This window comes from Glycine soja, chromosome 12 (genome assembly GCF_004193775.1).
Source record: "Glycine soja cultivar W05 chromosome 12, ASM419377v2, whole genome shotgun sequence".
Lineage (NCBI taxonomy): Eukaryota > Viridiplantae > Streptophyta > Magnoliopsida > Fabales > Fabaceae > Glycine > Glycine soja.
The window spans coordinates 44,295,093-44,312,212 of NC_041013.1; the positions used below are offsets into that span (position 1 = coordinate 44,295,093).

At 34.9% G+C, this 17,120-nt stretch overlaps 2 protein-coding genes across 2 annotated transcripts; one reads left to right on the plus strand and one right to left on the minus strand.

The window, feature by feature from the left end:
* Positions 1 to 1,948: 1,948 nt before the first annotated feature.
* LOC114379883 (FT-interacting protein 1-like) lies at positions 1,949 to 5,843 on the plus strand. Its single transcript, XM_028338682.1, has one exon. It carries the CDS (start codon positions 2,075 to 2,077, stop codon positions 5,615 to 5,617), a length of 3,543 nt encoding a protein of 1,180 aa, XP_028194483.1. The 5' UTR covers positions 1,949 to 2,074; the 3' UTR covers positions 5,618 to 5,843.
* Positions 5,844 to 8,479: 2,636 nt separating this feature from the next.
* LOC114379880 (TMV resistance protein N-like) lies at positions 8,480 to 15,720 on the minus strand. The gene is made up of 6 exons (XM_028338678.1): positions 15,374 to 15,720; positions 14,082 to 14,619; positions 12,068 to 13,157; positions 11,693 to 11,968; positions 10,796 to 11,596; positions 8,480 to 10,357 (listed from the first exon to the last, which is right to left on the minus strand). The coding sequence occupies exons 2-6, from the start codon at positions 14,570 to 14,572 to the stop codon at positions 8,570 to 8,572; spliced, it is 4,446 nt and encodes a 1,481-aa protein (XP_028194479.1). The 5' UTR covers positions 14,573 to 14,619; positions 15,374 to 15,720; the 3' UTR covers positions 8,480 to 8,569.
* Between the last annotated feature and the right edge of the window lie 1,400 nt (positions 15,721 to 17,120).

Consider the following 17,120-nt stretch of genomic DNA (forward strand, 5'->3'; position numbering starts at 1 on the left):
TAGATTTTTTCATTCTCACAAAATTAAAATATATTAATTTTTGATATAATGTAAAGTTCCAACATTCTAATCTAAACTTATGATGCATTATTCTTTTACATCAATTATATATATAATTAATATAAAAATCATCACATTTTACATTAATTAAAAATATCACATTTGTATCAATTATACATATATAACTGAAATAAAAAATTATGATAGTATATTTGAATTTATTTGAACTTATATGTTGAATAAAAAATCATACATTTCAATTTTATAAAAATAAAAAATATAATGAAAATTTTATAAAGATAAATTTTAAATATTTTTATATTTATGAGTAAAAAAATATATTTTAATTTTTCCAATAATATATACACTTGTTTGGTAGTTCTCGTTGGAGGTAATCCTAGTTTAACTTGGTAAGACTGTGATGTATAATAAAATGTTTTCAAAGACCGCTGGTTAAATAGAAATAATTCTATACTAATTGATCTAAACATTCAATATTATTTTTTATGATTTTAAAATAAAAAAACATATAAGCCAAGTTAATTATTAAATTAAAAAATATTTCTTAAACAAATAACAAAATCTAAACCATTAGATTTAATTTAATTAATGGTATAAAATAAAGGAAAACCACGCCTCCGTGTAGTCACTGAATCCAAATCCAACTCGAAACCACAATAAGAATACAAAATTATGTTCATGTGCACTAAGTGTGTAACGGGCTTAAATATGTTTCAACACAATGGGAAGTATATAAAATATTTAAATAAAAGAAAAAGAAAATGACCTTCAAGGTAATATTGAACATCGATCTTTTTTACAAAAAAAAATTACACATTTTTTCTTTACCAATTAATTACAAGATAAAATTTAACACGTGAGACTTAATTTTAAAAATTTACATGATTACCCACTTCTAAATTATTCGTTTTTATTTTAACTATAATCAAAAGACTCAAATAATTATTTTGACTAATTATTACTTCATTTTTTTTCACAAAAAACTTGCATGAAATGTATGTCAAATTTTGGCATAAAAAATATATGTGCCAGTGCCACGGCATTTTTTTTCGTTTGCTAAGTCCTTCGTCTTGCCCTATTATCTTACTGCGTGACATTTGACTTGCCTTAGTTACATGTGTCTTACATGAAGTCATGAATGAAAGCAAACTCTGCATATAAGACAATTATGATATATAGTACTCAATCTTAAAAGGAGGGAGGATAATGAAGCACAAGAAAAGTATCATAGTCTATGCTATGACACATGCCTTAACCAAATCTACCTTTGCTTTCTTGCAGCTTCAGCTATGCCTTTCATGCTCCTTTTATTCACTTTTTGTACACTTAGACATTGCTGCACATAGAAGAAAGCAATTATCCTAAAAAATGAACATACATAACCTTGCAATTGCTTTGATTAATCTAATCCCTTCAGGCTATTTACCTCCATTAAGTAACTAATACATTGACAGACACAAAGTTGGGAATCATTTTTGCTTTATCAGTAAGTTACGAATCATACAAATTTAAATTTTCCTTATTGTCATTAAACAATGATATTGAAATTGGATAAACAATAAAAGCAAAGGTAAACAAATAACAGCTAAATAAAATTGGACACTCATCACGCATTCTATTTTGATGTAAAGGAAAAAACATTTGTTTTTACTCTGGAAAATCAAAATTCTGATATTGCCATTTAGCATTCATATTTTTATAATTGTGGAAGAGTTAACAAAGAATTATAACAATTACAACAACCTTCAGACTAGAATGGTCCTGGTTTTAAGTTAGATCAATCTGAAGCTTTCCCACCATTCTTTTCTGCTTTCCCATATTCATATTGCTAAAGCTCATGCAGCTTCTCCATGAAATTATTCCTTGCTTAACCAAAATAGAAGCAAGTACTTGTGGATGAAAGAGAGAGAACCACAGCTGTGTTTTCTTTTGGCTTTTGCATTCTTAAGTAGAACTTCTTTGCTTCAGAATCGAATTTCTGCTTACTTTGGCAAACCACCTAGCTGCAACTGCTTGTGGCTGCTTGTGGCAGTGACACTAGAAAGAAAAGGACATGAAACTGGTTGTGGAGGTTATTAATGCTCATGATCTTATGCCCAAAGATGGCGAGGGATCAGCCAGTCCATTTGTGGAAGTAGACTTTGAAAACCAGCTTAGCCGAACCAGAACTGTCCCAAAGAACCTCAACCCCACTTGGAACCAAAAACTAATCTTCAATTTAGATGCAACCAAACCTTACCATTGCAAAACAATTGAAGTATCGGTCTACAACGAGAGGCGACTTACTCCAGGCAGAAACTTCCTTGGAAGGGTGAGAATTCCTTGCTCTAATATTGTCAAGGAAGGTGAGGAAGTGTATCAGATTTTCCCCCTTGAAAAGAAGTGGTTTCTCTCACCTGTTAAGGGTGAGATTGGCCTCAAAATATACATTGCATCAGAGTCGAACTCCAAACCAATACCTCTTTCTCCTGTTTTCCCTTCAGAACAAGAAAAACTCCCACCTTCTACTCCACCCCAAGAACCAGAATCCACCTCTAGTAACCTTCCTCCTCCTCATAGTATCCCCTCAGGCCTAACTGACAGAACATTAGAAGCTGATCCCAGTGAAGAACTTCCTGCATTTGACACCCCAAGAGCAAGCACAGAAGAAGCAGAAGTATATTCTGTTGCAGAAGCTCAGTCTATCAGTGTTGATATCGATCAAGAGCCAAAGAAAGAAAGCAGAGAAGCTGTCATAGAGACAGTCCAACAACTAAACAAGCACCAAGTTCTCCAGCCACAAATTATTTCAATAAAGAGAAGACCACAAGGTACTCCATCCACCATGCACTCAGTTGATCCTCAAGTTCAATCTAGCCATCATAAAAACTATAATCACAATGACACCAATCAACAGCCAAGGATTTCAATAAAGAGGCGACCACAAGCACAAGGTACTCCATTCACAATGCACTCAGTTGATCCACAAGTCCAACCTAGCCATGGTGAAAGCTACAATCATAATGACACCAACATGCAGCCAAGGATTTCAATTAAGAGACGACCACGAGGACCAGGTACTCCATCTCCAATGCACTCCTTTAATCCACAAGTCCATGCTAGCCACAATGAAAGCTACAACAACCTCATGGGAACCAACCCACAACAGCCAAGAATTTTAGTAGAGAAACAACCACAGAATACTCCACTCACCACACACCAAGTTAGTCCCCAAGTCCCTACTAGCAATGATGAAAACTACAATCTCAGTGACACCAATGTGCAGCAGCTTGACAAGCGGTGGCCAAGTGATAGAGCTTATGGTAGAAGAGGGTGGGTGAGTGGTAGTGACAGATTCACTAGCACGTATGACCTTGTTGAGCAGATGTTTTATCTGTATGTTCGTGTTGTGAAGGCGAAAGTTCTTCCCCCAAGCACCATCACCTCAAGCTGTGATCCTTATGTGGAAGTGAAGCTGGGGAACTACAAAGGAAGAACAAAGCACTTTGAGAAGAAATTGAACCCAGAGTGGAACCAAGTGTTTGCTTTCTCCAAAGATCGCATTCAGTCTTCTGTTTTAGAAGTCTTCGTGAAAGATAAAGCAATGGTGGGGAGGGATGACTATCTTGGAAGGGTAGTTTTTGACCTCAATGAGGTTCCAACAAGAGTTCCACCAGATAGTCCACTAGCTCCTCAGTGGTACCGACTTGAGGACTGGTGCGAAGAAGGCAAGGTGAGGGGTGACATTATGCTTGCAGTTTGGATGGGAACACAAGCTGATGAGGCTTTCTCTGAAGCTTGGCATTCTGATGCTGCCACTGTCTATGGGGAGGGCGTTTTCAACATCAGATCAAAGGTTTACATGTCACCAAAACTGTGGTATCTCAGAGTCAATGTAATAGAAGCTCAAGATGTGATACCGGGTGACAGAAACCGCCTACCGGAGGTTTTTGTGAAAGCTCAAGTGAGCTGCCAAGTGCTGACAACCAAGATATGCCCCAGCAGAACAACCACCCCATTCTGGAACGAAGATTTGATCTTTGTAGCCTGTGAGCCATTTGAGGAGCAATTAACAATCACTGTGGAGGATCGTGTGCACCCTTCAAAAGATGAGGTACTGGGGAAGATAAGCCTACCAATGACCCTCTTTGAGAAGCGATTAGACCATAGGCCGGTTCATTCACGCTGGTTCAATCTTGAGAAATTTGGTTTTGGAATGCTAGAAGGTGATAGAAGAAATGAGCTCAAGTTTTCAAGCAGGATTCACATGAGAATTTGCCTTGAAGGTGGATACCATGTCTTAGATGAGTCCACATTGTACACTAGTGATCAAAGGCCAACATCAAGACAGCTATGGAAGCAACCTATTGGAATACTTGAAGTGGGCATCTTAGGTGCACAGGGGCTTCTCCCAATGAAGATGAGGGATGGCAGAGGCAGCACAGATGCATACTGTGTTGCCAAGTATGGTCAGAAATGGGTCAGAACCAGAACACTTTTGGACACTTTCAGTCCTAAATGGAACGAACAATACACATGGGAGGTCTATGATCCTTGCACAGTGATAACATTGGGAGTTTTTGACAACTGCCATTTAGGTGGAGGGGAAAAAGCCCCTGGTGGCAGTGCTGCTAGAGATTCTCGGATTGGAAAGGTAAGAATAAGGCTATCAACACTTGAAGCTAATAGGATTTACACCAATTCTCACCCTCTTCTTGTTCTACACCCCCATGGAGTTAAGAAGATGGGTGAGCTTCAGTTAGCAGTGAGGTTCACAGCACTCTCACTAGCCAACATGGTTCATATCTATGGCCAACCCTTGCTCCCCAAGATGCATTACTTACATCCATTCACAGTTAACCAAATAGACAACCTCAGGTACCAAGCCATGAACATTGTAGCTGTGAGGCTAGGCCAAGCTGAACCGCCTTTGAGGAAGGAGGTGGTGGAGTACATGTTGGATGTTGATTCTCATATGTGGAGTATGAGAAGAAGCAAGGCTAACTTCTTCCGCATCATGTCCCTTTTCTCTGGTATGATCACAATGGGAAAGTGGTGCAGTGATGTTTGCCTTTGGAAGAACCACGTTACATCAGTCCTGGTTCATATTCTTTTCCTGATACTGATATGGTACCCGGAATTGATCCTGCCAACCATGTTTCTCTATATGTTCTTGATTGGTCTGTGGAACTACAGGTTCCGGCCTAGACACCCGCCTCACATGGATACTAAACTCTCATGGGCAGAAGCCATTCACCCCGACGAACTCGATGAAGAGTTTGACACATTTCCCACTTCAAGATCACATGACGTTGTGAGAATGAGGTATGACAGGCTTAGAACTGTGGCAGGTAGGATTCAGACAGTTGTTGGGGACATAGCTACACAAGGGGAGAGGTTTCAGTCTCTACTGAGTTGGAGAGACCCCAGAGCAACCAGCCTCTTTGTAGTGTTTAGCTTCTGTGCTGCTGTGGTTCTCTATGCAACTCCATTCAGAGTGGTGGCTCTGGTGACAGGTTTATACTTTTTGCGGCATCCAAAGTTTAGGAGCAAGACGCCTTCTATACCAAGTAATTTCTTCAAGAGGCTCCCAGCTAGAACAGATAGTTTGCTGTGATCTTGTTTCATAGTTTTAGTTTGTTATACATAGTTACATACAGTTTGCTGTTTATTCATTACCTGCTTTAGTAACTTTGTTACTTCCATATAATAATAAGCCCCTTTAAGTACCATATTATCAGAATGTGACCACTTGGCAAACGCTGTTGTAGTCAATTAGATAGTGTATCAATGAACTTATCCTTTGATAGCTGCATTTTATTAGACACAAATACTTACCAGATTTAATTTGGATCATTGCATAGAACATCAAATACTACAGAAGATTTTCATGTAAAGTATTTTGCATTTTGGATGGAGTTATAAGGTTGACTTAGTGGTGAAGGGAGAAAACAGAGGAAAGAGGTTTGTGGGTTCGAATCTCCCAACTACGACTAATATTTGCTCATAAAAAAAAGTTGTGTTTTGGATTGGATTGCCTATGATATGACAAAGACTTATACTACATGCACTTTGCAAGATTCACAACAACAAAACATTGTAGTACAGACCCCATTTAGGCTCAGTAGTAAGTAGTAACATCCCATAAACGAGATCAGAACCAACTCAACCAGTAAAAGTTAACTATGCCGAATCACCAAATCTCAACAGAATAAGTGGAAACGAGGGAAGAGGTAGTAAGTAGCAAAAGATGAAGTTCTTAATGTTCAGATTACAACCACTGAGCATGCCAAGCAGCAATAAAGTTAAAGCCATTTTGAAACCTGCAATGCAAAGATCAACTATCTATTTTCTAATTACCACATTTATTTTGATTAAAATTTGAAGAATATTATAGCATAATTATAACATTAATATTTAAAAAACAATAAAATTGGTTAAACTTTAAATTAAAATAAGATTTAATTTGAATTCAAAGATAAAACTTATAAAAACAATGAATATTTTTTATGTAATTAAAATTTATAGTAAATATCTCTTAATATAAAAATAATATTTTATATTATCAATGAATAATTTAAACTATGATGTAATATTTTTTTAATTACTGATTAAAAATTTGAAAAAATTATTAAAATTTAATTTAGAGATGAAGATAAAGTCTTAGTTGCACATTTTGTCACTCAACTGTCATAATTTCTTCAATTTATCATCTATTTTTTTGTGCATTTTAATTATCATCATGTTTTTAATTTTCAAGTATTTTATCACCAATTTTTTTCTGCACATTAATATCATGTTTTTTCAAATTTTGTGCATTTTATTATCATGTTGGTATGTAACAAAACAATGTCATTTTGCAAAAATTTATTGACAACACAATGTTATTTTTTAGGGACACAAAAAAACTTGGTGGTGAGATAAAATTCACAAAATTGTTATAATTGTGTAGTAAATTGTGCAATCAAGGCAAAGTTAAAAGAGAGTACATTGAAAGAAATAGATGATTAAGTAAATCAAATATACACATAAGCATAAAAACAAATGTAATTTTAGATGATTCAAAGATATTTTTTTTAGGATTGTTTCAAAAAGGTTGTTCAATTACAAAGGTTTAAAAGAAAAGTCCAGTTATAGGTTCCTCCATAGAAGAGTGTTCAACCTTAATGGTTTTCAAAAATAGTGGCAATGCAAAGCTTCAACTTTGATTGGTAAATGAAACACACCACAATGGAGGCTGAATAATGTATGAGTAACTTAGAAACTTTTTAAAAAAAAAAAATCGCAAATATATGTTTCAAAACAAGTTCACAAATGATTTGTTAAATAATAAAAATGTGAGGAAATAAATAAAAGCATTAGACCAAGACAACTGTTTTTATATCAATTCACGCAACATGAATTGAATTACATCCAACTCTCCTTAGACCTGAGAGAAAAAAGTTCTGTTAATCAATAATTTATTACAAAACAAGTATTTTTTCATTGTCATTCCTAGTTCACAACAAGTATTCTCAAGATCACTTTTAGTACATAAAAAATCACCTCCTGGCTATTACATTTCTGCAAAAAGAACATACGGCTTCTAAAGTTTCAAAAATAGTTTACTTTTAGATTTCAGAAGTCCTTTTAGGAGCACAGTACTTTGTATGAAAATAGTTTTTTTATAGGCTAAAATATAATTTTAGTTCCCCTATTTTTTATCATTATGATTTTGATGCCTCTATTTTAGAACAATGAAATTTAGTTCCTCAATTTTAAAAAGTCTGTAATTTTAGTCCTGCATCCAAATTAACATGTTTACCGTTAAAAATTAAGGTTGATTCACGTTAATCCTGTCTCCCATAACTCTCTGCTCCACTGTTCCCCTCATTGTCTCTTGAATCTCTCCAAAAATTACTTTGTCGGAGTTCATCAAACTATCAAGTAAATCAGGCCAAAAGAAGAAGGAAAATTGGCTTTTCAAAATTAAACAACTTCCAAATTCCCAGCTGATTCAGTTGGTTGGCTACTGATATCTTGAAAAGTTAGTGCATGCTTTGCTGCAGAAATGTTGGGTCAGAAACATCATAGTGCACTCTTCTCCCACAAATCACAAACCGCTTCTCCCATAAAAATCAAAGAACAAATCCCCTGCGAACAAACAAAAATAATGAATAGTAACAAACCTACCCCAATAAAAAATCCAAAAAAATAAAAAACTCAAATCTGATTAAAAGATCTGAGATTGGCGAAGAGGTGGGTAAGACATGGCCACGATGGGGATCAAGAAGGTGATGTTTGAGCGGCTAGATCTGCACCACCAGTAAATCAAATTTCTTGCAAATCAGTTCAGCACTTTGGGATTTTTATCTTTTCTTGAAAGAAAAAAATAGGTATTGCTTCTCCCCCACAATTTCTAAAATGGTCAACACAACATGTGCACAATTTCTAAAACAGTCATTTAAAACTACCTTGAAGGACAATTCTCTACAACAAATTGCATAAGACACGGATAAAATAATGCGATACAAATTTTCCAGAGAGAATGTATTAATTGAATTCAAAAACAAGCGCTGGCTTTGTAGCCTTACATAATAGAAGATAGAAGCAATGTGAAATACCTACGACACCTGGCGACTAATTGGTTTAAAAGGAAAGAAAACCTGTCATTACATCTCCAGAGAAATCGAGTTCCTAGAAACCAAGTAACCAAATTAAGAGTTATAGTATAAACCAAGAAACCAATTGTTAATCCTAAATGATTTTGTAACCAATGGACTGATTTGACATGAATTAGAGCTACAAAATAATCCAACGAGAGAGGTACTATGAATTTCAAAATAAAATAGTTAAATGATGGAATAAGGTTAATTAAGCAGCCCAATAAATTCCAGCGCCAATCATCATGAAGCTCCTCCCTTAAGATCCCGTAGGACATCTTCTTAACCTTAGTTCCAAACAATCCCGGTGGGCACTGTCCGCAAATTAACATTCTAATCACCGCGTATCCCAATTGTATTTTTGTTGGTCCCCATTTTCCATCTTCCAGTTTTACTATTGCATTCAAGAATATTCCTTCCAAGGAATATTTGTCAGAAACCAAGTTATCTGACGTAACCGGAACAATAGACGCCTTCAATTTCCCATAAGATTTACTCAACCTCGTAGCATCTTCCGCTATTTCAGACATCAATTCTTCCAATATAGGGTCATACTCTTGCCATTCTCCCTCCTCCTCCCCCTGGCCAGAGGTTGAAGCTTCCTCTCTTTTCAACAGAACAACAAGCATTGACTCCTTTTGGGCACTTGTGTATGACATGAATGCTCGGCGCAAACAAAGGAATTGCAATTCCTTCCTCTCCATTTCATCGAACCCTGCTTCTCCAGCTTTCAACTTCAATGTTCCCCAATAGCGACGATTTCCATCTTCCTCCTCTAGGATAATAGCGAATTCCACGACTAACCGATCCTCCCCTTCTGCCCATGACAATTCTTCGCGTGCCTCGAGTCCAAGTTCCATAAGTCCATATGTAGCTTGTGTGTCATCAAGACGCTCCTTGTAAATCTTCATAGTGTGCTTCACATCGCCGCTAGATTCATCGTGAGCTTGCATTAAACTTGCCCCATAATCGCAGGCTGAAACTAGTTTCCCTTTGATAATGTCGGCCAGAATGTGCCTAAAAACCATGTTTGAAGAAAACAGCTGGCATTGGTCTAATGACTCACCATAAAGAGTCAAACGGTCGCCATAAATTTCTCTCAGGTTAAAATTATTGAAGAAGTGTCTTCTTCTCTGCTCAGACTTCCATGGAGTTTCTTTCTGAACCAAATTAGTCAATAAGCAGTTGTGACGGGTATTCGTAAATAGGATATCATCAGTGTTTGTTTTCTGCTTGTACACAAATACTCCCCATTGACTCAATGGCAAGTCTGATTCACATTGAACCTGAATTACCCTCCATTCATCATCTCCAGTGAAATGTGCATCAAGACCCTCCCACTCTTGGTCACTGAACAAAACCATTAGATCACACAATAGCACGTGCTCCTCCCCAACACAACAATAATGGTACTCTTTGCGGCATATTTCTTTGCCGCCTATGTACAAGTGGACAGCAGCAGTGTAAGATAACTCCCTTTTAGGGTAGCCGTCGCCTACGAACACGTGGAGACCAAGGGTGCGGGATAACTCCGTTTCAGAGTAGCCAGATTTGGCCTTGCCCAATGCAAATGCTACAGCAATAATAGGGAACTTATTGCGTGCCAACATAAGCGGAGTAGGACTATCTGATCCACCAACACAATCAAACTCAAACCAATCTGGAATGTCTGTTTCTGCCATCACAAATTGTATCCTTTCCTTCTCTTCATTTACCTATAATGTAACATAAAAAATGTTCAGTTTTTTTTTTTTTATATATGCTAATTGATAGTTCATTACCTTTTGTTAGCAATGGGATCGACCTTCCCTCTTTTTTTTTTTTTAACCATCCAACTAATCTTATATCTCCTGCTGTTGCCTATGTTTGGTGGAAGAAACAATGAAAGGAAAGAAAACACAAATAACAAAGCATTTTCTTTTGTTTGATTTTGGAGAAAAAATGGAAGGAAATGAGGAAGAAAAGTTGACTTATAAAAAAAAGTTTAAATTTTCCTTCCTTCTATTTCCTTTTCGATTCAAATTTTAAACTTTTTTTCTTCCTCTTTTTCTTTCTTTCAACCAAACGAACCATTAGTGTTAGTGTTAGGTCAAGTAGACTCTACATAGAGTTTAAGTCAAAAAAGATCAAAAGTAGTAGTATAGAAGTCAAACCTTAGACCATAGCGAATTTGATGCCTCTGAAGTTAAGCGCCCACAATATCTGGCATTTACTTTTTGGATACTTGGAGGGAGTTCTGGAATGCTGCTGAGATTCTTGCAATAACTCACATCAAGACTTTTTAATTGCTTAGAATCTTTGATGCATTCTGGGAGAGAGTGGAAATCATTATACGAAACCTTCAAGGCTTCCAGTCTTGGAAAACCTTTCAGAATTGCATACAATTCTTCATTTGATAAATTTGTCTCGCTTAGATGCAGTGTCCTCAAATTTGGGCAACCATTTGCCATTGAATGCCTTTCTTTGAACCTTTTAAATGATTGTCCAATATGTGAACATCCATCAACTAATAAGGTCTCAAGTTTTGGCAACAAGAACAACTTTCTTGATATATTAAGTTTTTTGCAACCTGAAATGTCTAAGTACTCAAGCCCTGTAAGTTTGCCGATAGACATTGGAAATTCCTTAATTGCAGTATTTACCAATTGAATCTTTAACGGCCTATCCATCTCTTCCATTACGTCTGGGAAGTGTTCAAGTCTGCTGCAAAAGCTAAATGAAAGCACCTCAAGAGATGGTAAACTCATGCTTGGCACGAAACTTTTGAGCATGTTGCACCTTAGAGCACTTACATACACAAGGTTACGCATAAAGCCAATGGATTTATCAAATCCTTTCAGTTTACGGCATTTATCGAGTGTCAAAACTTTTAAATTTATAGCTCCAGACACATCAGGAATTCGAGTTATGGATTGACACTGGGACAGGTTGATGAATGTCAATCCCTCATATTTCTGCGAAAATCCAAGTAATTAAAATGATCAGGAGCACAGTGAGTAATTTCAAGATTTAGATCATGTTAATAAGAGAGAGAGCAAATATATATGTACCTTAAATGACTTTTCCAACATTAGAGAACTATGATTTAACTTGAAATCAACAATTTTGGTGGGATAAAAATCTGGTGGAAAAGACTTGGATGGGTACCCTTTCCACTCAAGTAATCGCAAAGTGTTTGGTAGATAACTAGGTGCCGTTGAAAATGTTGTATTCCGAATGATCAGAATTCTTAGGTTCTCCATCTTCTCAAAGGCAGTATCTATCCTATCATCTACTTTTTCATGACTAGGGGGATCAAGCATTATTCCTTCAATTCTATTGCTTCCCTGTATGTAAAAACATTCAGTTACCCCTGATTATATTTGTCATAGCTAGTACAAATTAAACAATATAAAGGTAAAGAGTAAAAATTGTAAGATTCGTACCGAATTTTCTATAAGTACTCGAAGAACTTCCTCATGAGACCAAAGTCTGCTACGGTCACCAGCATTTATCGATGACTCCTTTCTGACAATCTCTCTACCCATGTCTTGTATTAGATCATGCATATCCAAGCAGCCATCTTCATCAATAGTTATGAGACATTTCGCAGTAAATACTCCAATACTTGGGCAGAAATCACAAGCCTTTAGTATCCTTTCAACATATCCCCTTCTCTCTCCCTTGAAGAAACAAGCAATGTCCAAGAAAATTTTCTGGTCCAAGACATCTAAGCTGTGGTAGCTTATTTCAAGTACTTCTTGAATCTTGGCATTTGGAATCATTTTATATTTTTCCAATTCCATTTCCCAATCCTTTAGGCTCCCACCCTTTAGATTGGAGCCTATTACTTTTAAAGCTAACGGATGGCCTTTTGCATAACGCACTGCATCATTAGAAACACCTTCAAAGTTTTCTGCAGGTTTGCTCATATTAAAAGCATGCCAACAAAAGAGCTCAAGAGAGTCACCATAATTAAGCGCCTTCATTTCATATGTTTCAATGACAACATCATCAATGACATGCTCATCTAGCAATGTTGTATCCCTTGTTGTTATAATGATCCTACTTCTGGAACCAAACCAATCACCTCCTCCAACTAGGGACTCCAATTGTTTTGTCGAATCAACATCATCCAAAACCAAAAGAACCTTTTTATGACCAAGTCTGCGTTTGATTTCACTGGCCCCTATAATTTCTGTTTCCTCACCCATCTCAGATAGAAGTGTCTTTTGGAGATCTTCCAGGCCTTCAGTGCTTTTGTTTGATTTTTCTCTGACATTAGCGAGAAAACTTGCAGCTTCAAATTCATGTCGAATATTGTTATATATATCCAAGGCAAATGTAGTTTTGCCAATTCCACCAGCTCCATAAATTTCTAAGATGAGGACGGTATCATGAGACTCGATATGTATCATTGATTTCACATCTAGAAACCGAGAATCGAGTCCAACTACATGTTTAATTGGTAAAGGGATTGGAGGTAATTTAGCAGAGGTGTCTTTCACAATCTTCTTGATAAGTTCAGCTTCGTACCTACAGGAACACAATACTCATCCTATTTATTTATTTTTTTTTTTTTTTACTAACTTTAGTTGTTAGTCTTTGTTAAAATGTTAATGCAAGATTCCTTCCACAATGTATCTCCTCCTCCCTTCAATCCTATTTATTCCTATTTGTTTAACCATGATACTTATACTAAAGAAGAACCATTCTTTTATTAAATGATCAAAAACCAAGCATTGATACAAGAAAGAAATAAGTATTAGGTTATGATTATGTTTGATAAGTCATTTTAGTTCTTTTAATTTTTTTTACTTGTAGAAAAATTTGTTTAACAGGTTGATAAACAATTTCTTTTAGTATTTTTTAGTTCTAGTATTTTTGAAATGCTAAAGCCTAGCTTTTAGGTTTTTTTATATTTTATTCATTTTTTATCTTTAAAATATTTTTTAAATATCCTTATTATAATCACAAATACTATAATGGTAAAAATAAATAGTGTAATATAAAAAATGTATGAAAATTAATAGTGAAATGATTAAAATGATAAAACTGTTATATTTAAAAATGGTCTAAAGACAATAAGATACTAAATATATATATATATAAAAGTTTAATGTCAATTTTGATTATTATGTTTCATGTTGTTTTATTTTAGTACATTCATGTTTAATTTTGGTCTTTTAAAGCTTTGAATGTTTTATTTTTGATCATTTTATCGTGTTTCTTGCAATAATGTTAATGGTTTAGTTAATCTCAAAATTTTGAATAATTAATTTAAGATAGTGATAGTTTTTAATTACCATTATGTGTAAATTATTTCTACTATAATTTAACATCATCAGTGTTAATTTTTTTCCTTTTCTTTAACAACATCAAAAGCGACATTAAATAAAAAAAATAAAAAACTTTGAGCTAAAAATATACGAAACTCAAGTTATATAAAAAAAAAAGTACCCGTCATCCTTGCAATATTCTCTGGTGAGGTGGCGCAGTTGAGACAAAGCTTTTCTCCAATTTTTCACCTTCTCGGGTTGTTTTGCGAATCTGTTTTCATGGTCAGCCATGGCTTTTGCATACGAATTTTTCTGGTCCCACACATCAGAAGGTTGAACTTTGTAAAATATGAGCAGAACTTGTTTGGGCTTATTTGCATGATAGCATTGAATGATCTTGGCAAGTTCATCAAGACACCAAGTAGAAGACGCGTAGTCTTCACAGAGCACAACCATTGACATTCTTGAATTTTCTATTGCCTTCAGAAGCGCGGGTCTGATGTCTGCTCCAATCCTAAGCTCCTCAGTATCTCTGAAAGTGTATATTCCCTTTTGCCGCAAAGCATTGTAGAGACGATTCGTGAACCCATAACGGGTCCCACCTCTAAAACTCAGAAAAACATCGTAGAAGAAATCATCTCTGAATGTTGCACCGTGGTTCAGATTTGCCATAAATGTAAGTATTAAGTATTGAGAGAGTTTTCCAATTGGACTTTGCACTGCACAAATGAAGCCTTTTTAAATAGTTAATTAATTTCAGCATCAAGAGTAGACTTTGCGAAGCTGCAAGGAAGGTCGCTCATAATAAACAAAACTTTTTTTTCTCGGATTGTGTGAAACTAATAAGAAATTAGAAAGGTAGCCACACTAATTTCAACATTCTGCCTCAGGCTTGGCATTGATCTTGACATAACAAGGTGGTAATTATTGGAATATTAGGTTGCACGAAACTACTGCTACCACTTTCCGTCATTCTTTGTCAAGTCCTTCTACCTAAAAGAAAGTTGCAATTTCTTTCCTGACACAAGAACTTGCTGTTTCACACACATGATTTCCCTCACACGCACTTAGGATCAGACCCTAATAACGGAGGAGCTCAGATACCAATCGTTAAAGCAAAACAATGTGAGATGAATTTTCAAGACAGAATATGTACTATTGGATTCAAAAACAAGTGTTGGCTTTATAGCCTTTACAAGACAGAAAACATAAGCAATAACAGAACCACGTTTTACATGGTCTACAACGTGGTGATCAGACAAAATTAAAAGTTAACCCATTTCTCCTTACATATCGCTGGAGAATAAGATTTATTATAGTTATAATACACAAAAATAACAAATAACAAATAAAAATATAAACCAAGTAAATTATTAATGATCCAAAATAGTTTAGGAACCAATCGACTAGTTGAACATAAAGAACAGAAGTCAAATAATTCGATAAGGTAGATCCCAAAATAAATATACTGACCAAAAATAGAAATTGAAACAACTGAATTAACATCCCGTAGGGCATCTTCTTCAACTTAGTTCCAAACAATCCCGGTGGGTAAACTCCCTTGAATAACCTTTTAGTCACTGATGACAATCCCAATTCTGACTTAATTTGCACCGTGATTCTGATCGATTTGCCTTGACAGTAATAAGTAAACGTTGGATTAGACTAATTCCAGAGAGTTTTGCAATTGTATACGTACGTGATTAATTGGGATCACGTTGTTTGCACTGTGGTGTGTACAAATTAATGAAGCCTTATTAGCCTTTTAAATAGTGAAAGTGAACCAATTAATTGCATCTAGACGCTGCGATGCTGCACGGAAGGTCGAACATAGTAAAGAAAAATATTTTTTAATATTTCTTATTCTTATTTATTGCTGTTGCAGTTTGTAGAGGAGGAATCACATGGTTTCTGGTTTTTATTGTTTTTAACATAATCTGGGCTGGGTTCCTCATGTAGGGTTGATATTTTAATATTATTTTTCTCCTTATTCGGTAAAACTTGAAATATTTACTATTAAAATATTTGAAATTTTCAAAATCACAATAAAATTAATAATCTGGGCTGGGTTCCTCATGTGGGGTTGATATTTTAATACTATTTTTCTCCTTATTCGATAAAACTTGAAATATTTACTATAAATATATTTGAAATTTTCAAAATCACAATAAAATTAATAATGCAAGTGTAGTATTTAACATATGTATAAACATATATTAAAAAATTGAATTATTTATTTAATAAGTATTATTCGGTTGATATGATTATCCCAAATATGAAAATAGACAAATAATTGTTAGTGTGACAAACTTTACTTAGAATTTTTATTTTTCGTATCCAATTAACATTACAATTTTATATTAAATGTGATTATCTTTATTTAATGGAAATGAATTACTGAACAACATTTACAAAGAATATGTTTGAAATATGTAGAATCGCAACATGCTTAATATATTAATTGTAGTATTTAATCGTATTATTCACCCAATATGATTTGCACATGTGTGAAAATAAACATGACAATTGCCCTTAGTGTCTTCGGTCTCGGTATGGCAAGTACCTCTTTATCTTCTTTGAGCTTCTACTAGAAGAGAGAAGTGAAGATGAGTGTGGCTCACCATTTGTTTTGAGGAGCTCGGAGAGGGTTTCAATGGGATCGAAGAAGAGGTGCAAGCAAATGGGAGTTGGAGAGTGATAGCAGCAAGGGATGTTTAGGGTTAAGCAAAAGGGTGATTTTGGTTTTATAGTAAATATCGAGGACAATTTCATCTAGCAATATAAAAATGAAATGTTACTCAACACTATTAGGAGAAGGGTGGTAAACGTAATGTCAAAAAATGAAGGAGTATCAAGTGTAACAGGACCAAAACACAAAAGGTGTGACTACAATTTACTCTATCTTTTATTATTCTTTTGGAGTTTTAAATATAATAGAAAATATTAACCCTACACTAATAATTTGTCTCAAGCATCGTACTAGTACATACATTAGTAATTTTAAAAAAGTTTAAATACATCTTTCGCCCCTATAATTTAGCTTTTTTTCAATCTCTTTCTTATAAAATGTGTGTTTTATTTTTTATCCTTAAAATATTTTAGATAATGTTATGAACAGTGAAAAAGTTCTATCTAAAGTGTTTTAATGACAAAATAAAACAAATACATTTTGCAAGGACTAAAGAGGAAAAGAATTACAAGGACAAAAATAAAAAAAAAA